Below are 18,831 nucleotides of genomic sequence, written 5' to 3' on the forward strand. Positions count from 1 at the left end.
TCTGTTAGGGGAGAGGGGGTGGATAGAATGACAGGCAAGCTGAAAAACAGCAATAACAAAAAATGTAAAGTCCTTTGAATACTGACACTATGCTTATGGTGGGTTGTTGTAGCCACGTTTTTCATTAGTGACCATCCACAGCAGGTTTCCCAGACTGCATTAATATAATACATTCACAGTTACCCTATTTTGAAGATTCAGTGTTACCAACTGCAGCACTGTGAATGTTGTGGTTGTATGGCTTTAATGCATTATATATTTACCCTACTATCCCTCTTCATCATTAAATATAAATGTCTTTGTCCAAGTGGTTTCTTATGTGGCTCAAGAGTTGGGAGTTCGCCTTGTAATTGGAAGGTTGCCGGTTCGAGCCCCGGCTCCGACAGTCTTGATTGTTGTGTCCTTGGGCAAGACACTTCACCCATTGCCTACTGGTGGTGGTCAGAGGGCCCGGTGGCGCCAGTGTCCGGCAGCCTCGCCTCTGTCAGTGCGCCCCCGGGTGGCTGTGGCTACAATGTAGCTTGCCATCACCAGTGTGTGAATGGGTGGATGACTGGATGTTTGAACTCACAGTTTTTGAAGAGAATTAAAGACTAACTGATGTTAACCGTACACAGGAGGTTTCCCAGTCATGGATTAACTCTTTCTACCCACACTGCTACTGTAACAATACCAGATAAAAGTCAGTGATTTTGATTATTCATGATTTAGACATTGGTGTGGGGGCTTTATTTTGCTGTTTTAACTGCATTAAGTCATATAAAACCTACACTGGGTTTATATCTTCTGAACTTTACATATAATTAAATGTGCTATATAGATCAAATTGCCATTGTCAAAAAGTATTAAGAAGTTCCACATTTAAAGCCACTGACTGTTGCTTGTTAGAATTAAAGCACAGACACAATAAAAATGTGAAGTTCATGGATCATCAACATGACTATAAAATGCTCAATTATAACCGCTGATCTCAATCAAATTTCCTTCTAAATCACTCAGTTCTATTCATGTGACACCTGTGCAAATTCCATAACGTATCAGAATACAAGTGAGACCTGAAGTGGTCTATACAGATGCTAGTCAAGTAGATGGAGCAGCAAGGACTGCTGATTGTAATTAACTGATGATTGTAAACTGGCTACAGGAGTGAATATTATCTTGAATGGTTGTTTGTCTCTGTGAGACTGATAACCTGTCCCGGGTGCACCCTGCCTTTCCACAGGGGTTTTCTACAAACCCTTGAGCTAAATGTTACTTTATTAGACACGTCCTTAAATGATGTCGGTTATTGCACTGAGCAGTGTTTGATGTTTGTCCTTCTTAGACAGGAAGCTGCTGTATCTTAGGTGTTACAGACGGTTTTAATGACGTCTAGGATAATCTTTGGAAGCGATTAAAGCATAGATCTGGCTATTTCAGTGCTTTTTTTAATAGAACAGAGCATTTATAGTGTTTTTAAATGCTGTCGTTTCCTTCTGTTCTTTTGGAACTTCTTGAGTCATTAATCACAATGAATCTTCAAAATCCACATCTTACATGGCTTCAATTCAGCTTTTTTTGGCACAATCCAGAGAGTTTTGTTTTGTTTTTTGAAGTTTGTTTGTGCAAAATATTTTTACTTACAATTCTCCAAGCTTTTGCAGGACTGAGAAAGCCTGTTCATGTACGTAGCTGATCCTATTTCGCTGCAGAACCCTGGAGACAGGCAACAGACACAGAAAGAATTATATGACTATTTTTCCTACCTTAATCCCATTTAATGAACTGCCAGAATTGATCCCACACATAGGATAGTACAGTTCATCAATTTGTATGAAACTAAGGTTGATTTGCAATCCTCTAACAGGAACTGCAGCAAAAGAAAAAATGTAAATGCAAATACTGCACCTCAGCCATGTAATAAATTATGTAGATTTATACTTACAGAACTGTCAGCATGGTGCATGAGCTGAATGAGGCATTGCCAATCACTTCAATGAGATTTCCTTCCAGGTCCCTGCAACAACATATTATCAAATGAACACAGACAAATGCACCCAAACTGCTCACAAAGAACAGATTGATCGCAAATTGGCACTTGTATGTTAGGAGAAGTTTAGATTTTTTTTGACATTCTACTTACAACCAATTTAATCTGGGCATTTCTCGACAGATGTCATCCAGCTTTGTCAAAGAGTTGTTCAGCAAAACCCTGTCAATCAGCAAGACAAAATGAAAGAAGGTGAAAGGCTTTTCTCTTAAAGTTCAAAGAAAGAACACTCATTTGCTCGTAGCTGCCAAGCACTCTTAATAGCACCACTTTCGATGATCTGAAAGCCTTTGCAGCAGAAAAAAGTCAAAATAATGACTCACAATAGAACAAGGGAGTTCAGTCCTGAAAAGGTCGTGGGGGATATTTGATGGATGTTGTTATTTTCAAGAATCCTAGAGTAAAAACAAATACATCAAAAATAGAATATAGTTTTGCACAATACAAAACTGCAATCACTGACGTGCATACCTGAAAGTAATAAAAAAAGCACAAAGCAAGAAGAAGAAATAAAAGGTGATATATGTTATAAAAGCTGGATACATACAACCACTCAAGTTTGTGCAGATCCCTGAACACCCAAGGCATTAAAACCGATATCCTGTTGTTGCTCAGATATCTACATACAGAAAGACAATGGAAGGTTACCTGCACCAGATGCTGATAACAATTTGTAAGTGGTGTTGAACTTCCAAAAGCAGTTCATCATTGGTCAGTTTATATAATCGATCCTCTTAAAGTGAATGTTCATATACAAGCATACCTTGTTAATGTCAAGAAGCAGGATGTGCTAGGTTGCCAAAATTAACTACTGCAAGTGAACTAATGCTTTTCTGCATTTTAAGAACAGATAAGAAACCAATGCAACTCAGAGTGCGTATTATCAAATTACACGTAAAGCAAAAATGTAACAAACTTACAGTCTTGTCAGGTTATACAGCCCTCTAAATGCATCAGGACTCACATCTTGAATCTTGTTGTGCTGGAGATATCTATCCATACATAAAGCACAAAATATTTTCTTTATTTTTACTTGATAGCTATAAGAAAAAACAAAACAGACATACTAAGCCATAAAGCCTGAATGCCTTTGCTCAAGTGCAACTTTTGCGTAAATGAAATCGTTCACATCAAATAATGATAATCTCTTCCAAGAATACTCCTTTATATTGGACACTACAAGCTCGACAAACCCCTGCTGACAGTTGTGTTTTGTCTTGTGTTTTCACACACGGCAATTCATTCTAATGTTTGTTTATACACATCTCAGGGAAGTTTTCAGTCCAGCAAAAGCTACCAAATAGTTTCTGGCGAGGGATAAGACCTATTCTCATGTTGCCATTGTCAGTGTGACTGTGTGAGGCTGATAAACAACACAAGTGGACAATGAATGAATTTGTATGCAAAGCAGAACAAATCTGTCAACGTTCCCAGCAGTCCTCTTAGCTTACACATACCAGCTTTATAGATGTGATGCTTATTTGTTGCATTTGCCAGGTCAAGGTAGAGTGAAGATGCTTTACTCAATGAATAGTAAAGCATCTTACTATAGCACCTGATCTATTGTGTGTGGAGCTTTTTTTATTTTTTAAAGAAAAAAAACAAACAATATAAAAAACAGAAAAGAATATTGTAGAAAGACAATAAGACTACAAATGCAATAAAAGAACATAAATAGCATGTAATCCACAATTAATGGAACACTCACAGTTTCTGCAGGCTCTGGTACTTAAAGAATATGTTCGCTCTAAGTTTCTGAAGCCCATTCCTTTGTAGGGACCTGAGAGACAGGGACATTTACATGTTTATTGCTTGAAACCAAAAGCACCACTCACCTTTGGACACTTGGACAGCATGTTTCTTCTGACTATGATTAATGGGATTTTGTGGCTGTGAATCTTAAAAACGATTTAAAATGAAACATAACATCACTACGCTGATTTTATTTATTTATTACATAGCAGGCATTTTAATTTACTCAAAGAAGATTTTTGATATACAGATTTTAATATTTTAATATGTTAACATCTTAACTGGATTATCCACGTAAAATACATATAAAAAGACAAAAACTCCCTATAATGTCCAACTTACTTTTTCTGACTAAGCCAGTTACCAGAAACATTAATCTGTAAACATTACAAGCTACAGCTTAGTGGTCTTTTAAATTCTTATGCCAAGAGACCATATCAGGGTCAAGAGACCCTGAACTGACCAACTGATTCAGCTGCTGATTCCAAGCCTTTTAAAGGATTAAAGGATGATTAAAAGCTCATCTTCTCACGCACTATTCTATCAAGCAGAAGTAGTCAGTTTTTTTCACATTTGGGAAAACGTCTTACTATTAACGCAATCCCCTTTGGTGCACCATTCTCTAACTTTGTTTACTTTAACTTTGTTTTTCTTGGATAGCTGGCAAGTAGAGACCGTCTTCTCCCAGAGGCTCTTTGTGCAAGCAGTTAATTATGACTCCTAGTTAGATTGTTTCATAGCCCTGTAGTGGGCAAGATAATTATAATGGGCTCATGAAAGGAAGCGAGGTGATGATTCATTAGAACAAAAAGTCAGTGTTATTTATTTGAACTGACAATCCATTAAAAGAAATGAAAACAAAACTAAACAAAATTACAAAATTACTTGATTACTAACAGGGTTGGGCCTTACTTTGCCTTTAAAATTGCTTTTTCTTCATTGAATAGATTCAAGGAATTGCTGGAAATACTCTTCTGAGATTTTAGTTATGAGAGACTTTGACAGCATCATCATTTAGCAGCTGCTAAAGACGTATTGATTGCACTTCCATAATGTATAACTCCAGGATCACTACAACCCAAAGATGCTCTTTTGGGCTGAGATCTGGCAAAAGGGCCCCTCCACATTATGGAAATATTACTAGTATTAAATTATTAACATTTTTGTACTTTCTGTACCTTCTGACATTTGTAAATCATTGCAACATGTTTACTGCTAATATGCTCAGAATATACACTCACACCTTAAGATGTGCTGTATGTGTCATATATTTAGAAGCTGGTCCAACTGTTGAACAGGGAATTCTATAAATGAGTGTGCTTGCGACGCATCCAGCCAGTCTGTGAGGACATGTGATTAATGAGCCTTTTATTATTTATTCCACATACATTATAGTTGTCTTAATGTCACATTTTCAAGGCTAAATTTGTAACATAGGTGTTGGACTTACGGTAGCATAGTTGATCTGATTCTGGATGTTGTACATTGTACTGATAAAAAGGCCATATTTTAAATGAGTACGGGCTAGCTTTTATAGCTTTTAACAGTAAGTCTCAACACTGAGTGGTCTTGTTGAAATATATCCATGCATTTTGTTTAAAGTAGTATATTACTGAACTTAACTTTCATGTAAAGAATAAATTAAAAGAAAAAAAATTTAAAAGACTTTTTTTGCCCAGAAAATGATTAGTTCTACCACCATCTTTGCTCTCAGAGAATTGTCCAACAGATTTGAGTTCTTTGAGTGCCATGTCTCAGGCAATAATTTTCACTTTTTACCTTTCAAGTTGTGGCAATGACAGGTATTCACAGTGGCAAGTGATGTTTGAAGTGGCAAATGTCTGCTACAAAAATTCTCGCAAGTTGTGACAGTAATCGCTGCTGATGACTGTCTTTCTGGACATTGCTTGAGTTTGAAAGTATCGAAGAAAAATAGGGGTTATTTTCTACTCACATCATAGTGACATTCATTGCTACCACTGGGATATCTTGAAGATGAGCCCCGTCACAGTCGAGCTCCAGGTCCCGGCACAGGCAGAGCTCAGGAACCACACCAAGCACTAGAGCAATGGAGGAGACAGGGGAAGGATAAACAAATGGTCAAAAGTGTCAATAGTGGAGCTGTTTTGAAGAACAACAACACAATCCTGCTGGAGGACTATGTAAGACATGATGTTTAAGCAGGAGAGAAAAAGAAAATGAAAGCAGAATTTATTAAAAGTGACTTTTGGGATGAACAGGTGGGCAATTATTAATAAAAGACTTACTAAATATTCCCAGGATAAGCCAGCTGTGATTACCTTTGATTAAATTCCAATTTGAATATGAAAGATGTGATTAAATGAAGCAGATAAAATTGTCTAACCAGACTTTACCGGCTCCAATGAATTTAAATTATATTTTGAGGACGTGTCAAAATGAGCCATAAAAGGAAGTCAATGAAAAGCTTGCCTGTGAGAGAAAACACATTTTCAACCAGAGAGATGGTGAGAGAAAATTTTGAAATGGATTCTGTAGAAGTCGCAGCCTTAAGGGCTGAATAATTAAGCCAAAGCAAAAGTGGCCTAAGTTGCAGTTCCTCAAGTGGCCATTTGGGACCCAATGTTCAGATCCACTCCAGAAATAAACATGTTTACATCCTGCTACAAATTGTTTTGGTCTAGACAGCTAACTGTCCCCCTTGAGATAACCACAGATGGGCTGATGTATTAGCATGCAGGTTTGACATCTTTGAGTAACACTTGCATGTAGATGCCGGCACCTAAGAGTCAGCTAAGAGGCACCTTAATTAATTTGAACCATCGAACGCTGAACCTTCTTTATGGTGTTTGTGCAATATGGAACAATTTTATCAAGTTATCCATCAAATAATCTAAGATAATCCATGGGTTTATCAATCCATAAACCAGTAGATGAGGTCACAGTAGCTACTGTATGGCCAAAATTTATATAAAACATATTTGTCTTCTCCGTAAATCACAAAGTAAAGGAAGTGAGGAAATTAAGAGATGCAAATTCACAGAGGGTGTCAAGTCTCTACCTGTGAAAAACTGTGAGAAATATGACATCCAGGCGTGTTTATATCTGTTTCAGGTAATACAGTCTCCACACAGATAATGTTTTGTTCTGTAACATTTTGATTATTTTTTTTATCAGTAAACAGCTAATTTCAAAGAAAACCCAACAAGAGTAATTTGTTTACTTCTGCTTTATAATTGCAGTAATTGTGACAATGTCTTTGAAAACAATTAGTCTAATTATGGTCCCCATATCCCTATGATACCTTGCAAATGGCTCTGCAAATTATTCAAGAAGAAATTATAATAACTGATAAAAATTGTGAACCACACTATCATTATTTTAATGTAGCTATGTGCTAGTTCAACAACAGATTGTATTGCTGGTTAAGCTCATTGCTAGGTGTATTACTAACACTTGAAGCAATGTTCTGGGTTGAAACATCAGATTTATGTGATGATATTCACAAGCCGTTTGGTCACACTGATCACAATCCTGAAACAGTGCTCCCTGGACTAAGCAGATGGGGAAACAGAGTGGCAAATCTGATCTAAATAATTGTTCAAAAGAGGTTAGTTAAGTTATTATGCAGCTGAAAAAAAGACTTGTTATTGTGCTGCATTCTACAATTAGATACATAATTTGTTGGGCACATTTTTTTTTAAAGCTTTGCAGCAGTGGATTTTAAATAATAAAGAAAAATAAAGTTCAGCTTTAATTAAAGGGGTTTTACAAAAAAATGCACTAACTGTTTACAGCCATTTTTATAAATAGTCCTCCATTTTCAGACACTCAAAATTAAATACACAAAGGCACATACAAACATTTTAAACATGAGGATACTTTTTAATGCTTCAATGAAAATCATTTGCTGTCAGTGACTGCTTAAAGTATAGAAGCCACAGACACCAACACATGAAAATTCTAGGCAATTCTCTAACCTTCCTTTTATCTCAAAATTCTTGAAAGAGTAGTTGTAAAACAGTAGAGCTCATCAGTAGAGAAACTGCATTAGTGAAGTCACAAATGATCTTCTTATGACCGCTGACAGTGGACTCATCTCTGTGCTTGTTCTACTAGACCTCAGTGCAGCGTTTGATACTGTTGACCATAATATTTTATCACAGAGCATGTTGTGGGTATTATAGGTACTGCACTGTAGTGGCTTAAATCATATGTATCTAATAGACTCCAGTTTGTTCATGTTCATGCACTAAGGTTAATTATGGAGTTCCACAGGGTTCCGTGCTAGGACCAATTCTGTTTACATTAGACATGCTTCCCTTTGGCAGTATCATTAGCATAGAATACATTTTTACAGCTATGCATTTATCTCTCTATGAAAACAGGTGACACATATGAATGAGTTAAACTGCAGGAATGTCTTAAAAACATAAAGACCTGGAAGGCCTCCAATTTCCTGCTTTTAAATTTAGAAAACTGAAGTTGTTGTACTCGGCCTTAAAAGTCTTAGAAATATGGTTTCTAACCAGATACTTATTCTGGGTGGTATTACCTTGGCTTTTGTAACACTGTGATGAAATTTGGAGTAATTTTTGACTATGTACTATAGCATAGTACTGTATGCCATAGTAGTACTGTAGTTTGCACATTAAATACATATATAAGACATTGTTATTCCATTTGTTCAATAATTGGAAACATCCTGTCTCAGAGGGATGCTGAAAGAGTTGTTCATGCATTTATTACTTAGACTGGATTATTGTAATTCACTATTATCAGGTTGTTGTAAAAACTCCCTGAAAAGCCTTGAGTTGATTGAGCAAGAGTGGCAACAGGGACTAGAAAGAGAAGGGTATTTCTTCCATATTGTCTACTCTACATTGGTTCCCTATTATATTCAGAACTAAATTTAAAATCCTTCCCCTCACATACAAGATATTAAACAATCAGGCCCCATGTAATCTTAAAGACCTCACAGTACTTTATCACCCCTATAGAGTAATTTGCTCTCAGACAGCAGGCTTACTTGTGGTTCCTAGGATGTTTAATAGTAGTATGGGAGGCAGAGCCTTCTGCTTTCAGATCCTGACAACAATGTGTTATGACAAAAAATATATATGTGACTATTTGCCTGCACTGCTGTGCGTGCGTAACACATGCCCATATGGGAGTCATCTGGGAGGTTGACTGGCGGTCACCGGTCAGTGCAGTAGTGCATCTCTAATTAGCTGTCACATTAGCTATCATCCTACTGATTCTCATTCTCAAAAGGAACTTAGCCTGCAAGGCTTCATTTTTGGGGACACAAAGTTATGCATCTAGTCTTTATTTTCTATTCTATGTAGAATAGAAAATACACTGCTTGTCAGTGAGCACAGTGTGGATAATAGATAGCTTTCAAACAACTGGCAGATTAAAAAGCATGAACTGAAAGAGGTGCATATAATGGGAAAAGAAAAATCCAAACTGGATGACTAAAATCGAAGCTTGACAATTTGATTTCATCTTCTTAAGACTGTCATGCTTAAGCCTTTGTTACTTATAGTACGGATGGCAAGTTAAAAGAATAATTACATAAACAGATTGGTCATGCATGCATGATTGATCGTTAAACAGAAAGATTTTGACAAAACCAACAATAGACTAAAATTGCAGCTGTCATGATGCATAAAATTCCTTTTTTACATGTATGAAACGGAATAAGATGAAAAGACATCAGCAAAATAGAATAAAAAAGCTATATCAAACCAACACTCAAATAAGTCTGGTATACACATTTTATTGCCCATACTATGTAAATCGGTCAATCCCACAAAATGTGTCCCAGCATTTGTCGGTTGCATTTGTCGGAGTCTTCGAATTTGGACAGTCTTCGCCGTGTCGCTGTAACGTAATCGCCCTACAAATGCGGGCACAGGAGGATGCGGTTCCTGAATTTGGACACAGCTATGATACTGGACACTACTACTTCTTCAGGGTTTAACGGCAGCTGGCATCCTTGTACATGCAGTGCTGCCATCTTCTGTTTCAGTCTGTTATTACACTATTAAATCCTACTACTTATTCCTGCGTCTTTTGGGATCTTACAAAGCTTCAAACGACGCATCGACTATTAAATTCGTCGTTGACAATTTTAATAGTCAACGTAATCGTGACCAGTCGACTAATCGTGGCAGCCCTATTGTAGAGTTTGCAACATTAAACATGTTTGCCTTGAACTCCATCTCTTTTACTATTTTATCACAGTAACAAAACATAATGTAAACATTTCAGTGGCAAACGAAGACACGCATCTAGGATATTCCTGCAATGCGGTAATGAGGGAATGTCTACTGTTTTAATTTCAAGCGAAAGCAGAAAGTAAATACTGTCATGAAAGCACATCTGATATATTAATAACTATTTGCTATAAAACATTGTGAAAAACAAATAATCGATTTAAGGACAAAGTTCTAACATTTAAAATGAAGGTACTCACAGCATACATTGGACTTGGTCCTGGCGTTATGACTCGGCATTCCAAAATACTTGTCAAAAAGATGGGGCCATCCATTATTATCTCCTGTAAATTAGTATATGACAGACACACCAGAAAGTTATGAGTCATCTCTTGACCTTCAAAAACCAAATGTGTAATTTGAGGTAAATCAAGTATTTCAGATTCACAAAAGGCAAAATATTTTCCCACCATTGATGCTATGAGATACAAAAGCCTACACGAGATATAAAAGGCCTTGAGCATGCTTCGAGCAGTCTTGTTATACAACCACCAGTTTGACTGCGTACGTTTGTGAAATATGTGTTTTTTGGAAGTCAGAATAATAATCACCTGTTCCAGATTATTCAGTGATACTGCAGCGTTCTCCTCGTACCACATTATTGTAACTGTGTGATTTTTTTGATCAATAAATGTAAAACAGTTTATCTCATATTGTTTTTTGTGAAGGTATAGGGTTTCTTTTGTTTTTGTTTTTTGGTGCAATTCCTATCTACTATGTTCCTTGTTCCCCCTTTGTGATGTCATTAATATTTATTTTGAACACAAGCACTGTGCTTCTAGGTGTTCCTTTTAGTTGCATGCACCTTTGGCTGGTTTGGAGCTAAACCTTTTTCTTTATACTCTGCCAACGTGATGCTTTTATCACATCAACTCTGCCAACCCTTTGCAGTTTCCCTTTAAGCCACAAATTGCTAAAGAGGTGGAAAAGCCAATACATTGACAAGATGGCATACAATTACATAATTACAGCATCCCTCAATTACGTAACTCCACCCCATCCTCACTTTCTTATAGCTACCTTTTGGTCATGAATAGATCACATAAATACACATAAGTGGTTGCACTATTTGTAATTATAGTTAGTGTGCTATTTGACATACAATTTGAATTAATTCATCACTTCAGGGTGTCATTCTGGGAAACATCTGCACATCCTTGTCCATACCAGTGGTCTATATTACAAAGCAGGATGTTTGTTCCTGCGTTATTTATCTTCTTCTGAACGTTCTTAAAGGTGTTCAGATTTCACAAGTTCAGATTTTTTTTTCTGGGTATCCTTCAGTTGTTTCATTGTACAGACCCAAGGTCAATGGGTACAAATAAAGAAATGGCTCTAAGAACAGAGTTAACCACAGCTGTAAGTGTAAAAAACAGAAAAAAAACTGCAATGTGACTGCACAAACAAGCAGCCAACAGCCTGGAGGCAACCCCCCCCCCCAAAAAAAAACAAACAAACAAAAAAAACAAAAAACAAAAAAACAAAACCCACAACCACTACATAGTACAACTGACACAGGCTGTTGTGACAAAAGAAAGCTATTAAAAATTCATTTGAAATCACCTTACAACTTTTTTGGCTACTTAAAAAAACATCCATCCATCCTCATCCTTTTCCTGCTTATTCAGGGATAAGCAGGAAAAAACAGAGTATCCATAAATACTGATATCAACCACTGCATATTTTCTCTATTAAATATTTGTCAGGATTCAGGGCAGACAAGGTGGCTGTGCAGTAATATCTGATTCCTCAATAGGCTGTACTATTTGGCCCCATTCTTTGTCTTTGGTTTCCTTAACCTGCTTTGTTCTAACTCCTGCTTCTCACATCCTGTTTAGAATCCCAGACCTACAATCTTCTCACCCATCAGAAGACTCTCCAGTTTAATCCCGTGGATTCTTCAGCTCTCAACCAGTCCTAATTCCTGGCTTCTTTTTCAATTCAGTAATGCACAACAGTTGCCCTAAGGTGCTTACAATTGCCTTACGGTGCTCCTGAAACTCCATACCTTCTGGACTTGCATCTGCCCAACCACTCTCTGCTGTACTTCTTATTCCTACTCTGGAAGTGTGTCTGCCAGCAGACTGACCTCCTCACTTCCTGCCCTCGGACCACAAGTAAGAATGACCAATTTAGTAATTACAGAGACCTCATGCTCACTACTTCTTTTGCCATAGCTAATCTTATTTTATTTATTTATTAGTTTTATTCTAGTTTTTGGTTTGTCCATGTCTCCTGTTTACGTGTCTTTCCTGTCTTCTGTGTAAGTCTATCTTGTCCTCTGTTTTACTTTCAGTTCTGCCTGTGCTTTCATGTCCACGTCTCTCCATGTTTCCTATCTTATTTTGAAGAGTCTGGTCTTTCCATGTCCAGCGTGTTTAGTTTTACTTTTCCCTGTGGCATCAGGTTCATTTGTGTCAGCTGTGTCTCCCCAGGTGTTTCTTCTTATTACTGTGTATTTAAGTCGTCTGTCTTGTCTTCCTCTGTTCAGCATTGGGTCGTCTGTTTGTCCTTATGTCAAGTCTCATTATGTCACAGAGTTTCTGCTTTCTACTATTCAGGTACATATTAATGCTCATGTTGGGATTATTTCACATTTACGTTTTCGCATGTTCCCCTTCAGTTTCATGTTCTTGTCTTTTGTCATCATTTTGATAGTTAGTTTTAGTTTTCCCAGTTTAGGTTTTAGTTTTCCGCTTTGCCCCATTTTTCTGTTTTGTATCCCCCGTAATAAAGGCTCGCTTTTTGTTTATTGTCACTTCCTGTCACGGACCGCCGGGGCAGACCATGTGGAGTGAGTGGAGGACCCAAGAGCAAACAGAGGTGAGGACACAAAACCGGACTTAACAGAAGGCGAGCCTTTATTTAGGGCCGAAAACTTAAGGAACAAGGCAGCAAAGCAACTGAGGGAAAACCTGAACATAGACTGGGAAAACTATGGCTAAACAAAGTACAAACTAGGACTAGTTAAGGCTGGGAAACTATGACAAGGGGTAGGGGAGATAACACAGACGACGCGACGCAGACTACATGAAACACAGAGACTAAATACACATGAGGGATGATCAGGGGAAGTGGCCACACATGGGATCACAGCTGACACACATGAACCTAACGACAGGACAGGAGGGTGCAACTGAATACACTGACAATGAATACAGACTTACAAAGTAAAACAGGAAACATGGAAATTAGACATGACAAGAACTAAACATAACCACGCAGACAGGACTCATGACCCAGGGAAACTTAGTACAGGGGAGATGACATAACTGACAGCATGAACTTGACAGTACAAGACATGTCACACAGTGGAAAATTGTGTTTTTTATATTTTGTTTTGGATTAGACTGTGTTGGTACATAGTGTCGATTTTATTTGCATGATTTTATTGTAATAGTGATATTGCATGTTTGTTTATTGATATTCCTATTGCATGATTTTATCCCCATATTTATAGTGTGTGTTTAGTGTTGATTGAACAATATGTTTTTTTTATTCCACTGTGGATTAAGCGGACAATTGTAGGCACCTGTGAGGTGGGGGCGTTCCCCGAGGTGGCCTATCAGCCGCCAAACTGACTTAAGGGAGATAGTGAGCGCAAAGACTGAAAGAGAGACACACGAAAAGTGAAGAGCTGGAAACAAAACGTGTGCAAGCCAGCATATGAAAGAAGGACCTCCGGCCTGACTGTGGGGCGCCACGAGACATTCGGCGATCGGCCAGCATAACCCGGCGATCCAGTCCCGACGGACAGAATAGCGACCGTGGGAGGCGACGCGTGAAATCCACAGTAGGGCAGGGGTACGCCTCTGCCTGCATCTGTGAGTATCGCTTTCCCACTGTTGGGCGCTAGGAGTAGCTTTGCCGGGGAAGGGTAACAGCGGCTGCGCTGACAACGTTGCTGGCCCGTGTCTGTTGTTTCAGGGTGGAGCTACAAGGGAGGCCGTGCGCGGGTGTGGAGAGTGACTGGACTGCACGATCGCGCACCGTCAGGTGGAGATAGGAGCCTCCTCCCTGGTCTTCTGCTGGCGAGATTCCCCATCCCGGAAGAGGAGTTCCTCTCCTGTCTCTTTCAGCTCAGGAGAATTTGCCCGCGTGTTGCTGGACTGTGAGAATTTGGACCCTGGGGAGTTTTTAGCATAGGGAAAAAACATTCCTTTAGCTTTGTGTTTTTAGTGTTAAATCATTCCGGCCGGCCGGGTTTTTAGCGGGTTGCAAACATTATTTTTATTGTATACGGGGATTTTAGCTTGTATTTGTGACTCTGGCTGTGTTTTTTTTATGGAAAATAAATGGTGTGTTTGAAGCCAGCCAAGTTTCTGTGCTCTGGGCGCTGACCCACTCACTCCCCTTTCTGCTTGTATGTATACAGACGTGGTGGTAAAGATTTAGGTCCACCAGTTTAGCGGCTACAGACACACAGACATAAACACACGAAGGGCAAGGGAGACTTAATGCAAGGGTAATATATACAAATGGCTGGACTACCTTAGAGAACCTAAACAAACAATAAACATCAAAATAGGCTAAACATAACACACTGGGTCACACGACCCAGGACCATGACAACTTCCTTTCTTCCATGTCTGCTTTTGGGTCCGTTCCATAAACACACCAGCGAGCCCCGCTGTTACGTCTGATTGAGTTGGGCTTCCACCATCCCCCCTGATATAATACTTTATCAAGTTCTGCTCAGAATAACTACCACAAAGTTTTATTTGAATAACTTCACAACTACAGTGGTAAGGTATTCAGACTATCTTGAAGATATACCCCCACATAAATCACTTTAAATGTTATCCTGTAAACATTCAGTTTTAGTGGTCGTAGTAAAACTCCCACCCATCCATCCAGTTCCTTCCTGTATAAATCAAATTATCTTCACAAGCTAAGAATATGTATTTTACATCAATCAGTATTTGACTGTTAATGTTTTTTCTTTGCATTAAGACTGCATATATTGTGAAATATCTTTAGTTTAGACACTTCAATAACATATGAAATTCAATAACAGGTGAATATTTTCCTATTATTTGTAAAGGCACAGTTCCTTACAAATACTAGTTATCACGAGGATCTAAATTTGGTGTTAACGTGCTCTCCCAATGTTTGCTGCCTCTTTTATCGCACAGTTCAATGGTTATATGTTGTGTTTGAGACATACAGTAAATGGTTTTATCCAAATGAATCTTCTATGAAATCTCATAACATATCACTGACACCTGTGTGATTGTATACAAAGCCACAGTTGTTGCAAAGCATTGACTAAAATCAGTAACTTGTGATTTACACCTTGAGTCTATACCAGGGGTCAGCAACCTTTTTCACCCAAAGAGCCATTTGGACGCGATTTCCATGCAAAAGAAATCACTGGGAGCTGCAAATACTTTTTGACATCTAAAATGAAGATAACACTGTATATATTGTTTGTTTGTTTTTTTTTACCTTTATGCTTTGTGTGAACAACTAAGGTGTGTTGCTTAAATCCAGGAAGTGCTACACAGAAAATTACATTTTATTTATGTAATTAACACATTTTGAACTCTTAGAGAAATATAACAAAAGGAAAGACACCCAGCTGAACTAAAATGATCCATGTAGCAAACAAAAACTGCTGTGAGCCACCACCCTTATATCACCTTTGGGCTTTTGGAGCCTTGACCTGACTTTTAAAAAAAATTATTGGGAAAAAAAAGCACTATGCTGCTGAAAAATGAAAAATAGCTATTTGCAAAATTCTGCCTAAATATGTATTTTACCTGGTTAATGCGTGTGGCAGGGCGTGGTCTGCAGCGCCGCTGCAGGGACGCGTACGCACCCGAGTGGCATCCGCAATCACGCCTCGCCGCCTTAACGTCTGTGCTATCTATGCCGTTGTGTTGGTATATGTCGGGCTGTGAGCTTTAACACCGGCTGTATACGCGCAGCAACCGTGTGTGAAAAGTGCTCAATAAAGAGATGCTGAAAAGCGTGTTCATGCAAACATCGTCGGGTCTGCCGTGATATGTTTACAATGGGACTTCTGCTCCTGAACCTCTGCGCACAGCGCCTGCAAATCGGAGCTGTACGAAGTGACTTTCATCTTTACGCAGGACTGTAAGCTTTCTGTGAGGCGTGAGCGGTGTTTGTTTTTAACATAGTTCACGGTGGAGAACAGCTGCTGAAATAATGTGGATCCGAAGACCACCTACCTGGGGTTGAAAGTCTCGATAAATGCACGGCGTTTCGGCAGGTATACCGGCTTCCGCGAGTGTGACGCTTATTTTGAGCGATCAAAAACTAATAGAATATAATTTTATATTTATATTTCAATATCACAATAATCTTCCAATTTAGAACTACAAGTTAAAAAAGAACTAACATAAATAAAATATACAGCTAATTACTTAAAAAAATAATTTATTTTCCCAAACCACGCGGAGCCACACTAAAAGGACTAAAGAGCCGCATGCGGCTCCGGAGCCGCAGGTTGCCAACCCCTGGTCTATACTATGCTCTGCAATAGTAAGAGATTATTAAATATGTTTCTTTGAAATGTGACAGTATTTGGAACTTGAGCCATCATTTTTGAAGAGTAGGGAGCCCTCTAAAAATAAAGCCAAACATGCTTTGTGTGAAAGTTTTTTTAAAACAAATTTTCCCAAGAATAAATATATTTACACAATTAAATAAATTGATAAACATGTTCTTGCTTGCCTTCTTAGTCAGTATTTACAAAAGAAACCTACCAGGATTAGGCAGCAGTGCTAAAGAGCTCACTGAGGTTTCTGATCAAAGCAACAGCAGACAGTACTGGGGCAGTGAAACCTCTCCACACTGTGCCATTAAGATTTATGTTTAGCATGTTACAATTCAGTGGGCAGCAGCACTTCAAAGCAGGTAGGAGGTCCAAACATATTCACAGCAGTTTTTGTGTGAAGTGCAAATTTCACAAAGAGCAGTTGATGTGACTCGTCCATGAGCTATAATAAAAGCAGCTACAATAAAAGAAGAGTTCTCTAATTGAGAAGCTTTAGCACATGTGTGTTTGGATACAAAACTTACAAAATCCAAATAATGAGCAAAGGAAAGGCTGTTGAGAGTAAAGTGACACAAAACACTAGATAACAGCATATTATTTACAGACACTTTTCAAATGCAGCACACCATTTATACAGGTCTACATAACCTGTGAGGATTATGATCCGCTCATTTTAGATGGCATCCTCTGCCTTCCTGTCTCTATTAGAGACAACAGTTAAGCCGGTTATGCTATGGTTCCAAATTTAACAATGCCTGTTTGTTGTCGTGTGTGTGGTAAAAATTTCAATTAGCATGCAAAAGTATTTTATTTACCACATAAAATGTATTAATATTTAACTGCAGAGATTAGTGAACCAGAAGAACAAATTATGGCAGGTAAAAGAGCCTCCCCTTTCTGTTGAATGTATCCCATATAACTTAAATGCGATAAAAGTCAGGTATATGATTAAAACAACAACAACAACAATTTATTAAAACAGTCATAATAATTGGGTTGATTGTCTACTTACTGGCCAGGGTTGGAAGGGATTTAGTAATAACCACATACCGAGGGATTCAGAGAAAAAAAAACCAACATGAGACCTTTTGTTTTTCTAAGAGGTTTCTAATCTCATCTGTTTTTTTATTTCTTGTGATTACTGGCTGTGCATTTTGACATTTTCTCACAAAAGAAATTAGTTAGATTACCATATTATTTATTGGTAATTATTTTTGCTAATTGCTACACTTTGCCATCTGCTGTATTTGTCACAGTAAGTTATATGGAATCAAGATTTTGAAGCACCTGAGCTACATAATGCGAGGGGCTCTAAAATGCATTTTAAAAATAGATTATTTGAAAATATCTGGGTTTTAGGCTGTTCCGTGAAGCAAACATTGAAAACCATTTGAAAGACAGAATGAGGATGAATTGGCTTGAAATACGGGAAGTCTGGAGGCAAATTCAGTGTCTTGTGGTATTTTGTCATTCGTTTCAAGTACTTCCTAAGCAGTTTTGGGGTTCTGGCAGGATTACTGAAGGCTGCAGCTGTAGACAAATGATACTGACATATACTGTATTGTCTGCAACGAAGTTTTGATGGATTGTACATGTCAACATAATTTCAGAGCACTAATTTAGTCTGTGAAGAAGATGCTCTTTCCTAGTACATTCATCCGTGATTATAAACAAATATATGACTCCAATTTGGGTTTCTAAATATAAACAGGTAGCAGTTGCACAAAACTTCAGGGAAGTAGTTGAGCAAAGTCTTTTGCAAGTGCTACCTATTCATCTTTGAACACTTAACAACAGAGGGATTTGAAAGCATGTGAAAAGCCCACACAGAATAAAAAGGTTCCATTGAAACTATTTATGAACTAAACTACAGAAACTTTTTAACATGTAAACAATTTGATCAAATTTTCTGATTGCAATATTTTTGTTTATGCTCTTTGTCTTGATGTAAATATGCTAATATGCACTTCCAAAGAATAATGGCTTCCAAGCTGAAGGGAACTCTGCAGAGAGTTTGTTTTCAATACAAACTCTTAAAGAATATAAAGTGACTACTGTCAACTGTACCATAAAGATATGGTATCTGCTGATAAAACGGTAATTCTTCTGATTAAATATTCTGGTGCAAGTGTAAACCCAACTCACAGCCATTGAGAGAACATGGCAGTATACTATACTTTCAAGGAAGTGCCAAAAAAGAATTAAAATTTCAGGACAAACAATGATCAGATAATAAGTTATCTGTACAGATGCAGGAGAAAGCCACT

At 38.0% G+C, this 18,831-nt stretch overlaps 1 protein-coding gene across 1 annotated transcript in view; it reads right to left on the reverse strand.

Moving 5' to 3' along the window:
- rxfp1 (relaxin family peptide receptor 1) overlaps positions 1-18,831 on the reverse strand; it is a 72,821-nt gene that overhangs the window by 15,859 nt on the left and 38,131 nt on the right. Inside the window, exons 3-11 of the mRNA XM_005919398.2 lie at positions 10,242-10,325; positions 5,736-5,841; positions 3,738-3,809; positions 2,950-3,021; positions 2,577-2,648; positions 2,353-2,424; positions 2,123-2,191; positions 1,925-1,996; positions 1,624-1,695 (exon numbers count right to left, since the gene is read on the reverse strand). Of these exons, the coding sequence (XP_005919460.1) occupies positions 1,624-1,695; positions 1,925-1,996; positions 2,123-2,191; positions 2,353-2,424; positions 2,577-2,648; positions 2,950-3,021; positions 3,738-3,809; positions 5,736-5,841; positions 10,242-10,325 (691 nt within the window). The remainder of the gene's footprint in view (positions 1-1,623; positions 1,696-1,924; positions 1,997-2,122; positions 2,192-2,352; positions 2,425-2,576; positions 2,649-2,949; positions 3,022-3,737; positions 3,810-5,735; positions 5,842-10,241; positions 10,326-18,831) is intronic.

Source organism: Haplochromis burtoni, unplaced genomic scaffold (genome assembly GCF_018398535.1).
Source record: "Haplochromis burtoni strain Fernald_Lab_line unplaced genomic scaffold, NCSU_Asbu1 Contig_33, whole genome shotgun sequence".
In the NCBI taxonomy this organism is placed as follows: domain Eukaryota; kingdom Metazoa; phylum Chordata; class Actinopteri; order Cichliformes; family Cichlidae; genus Haplochromis; species Haplochromis burtoni.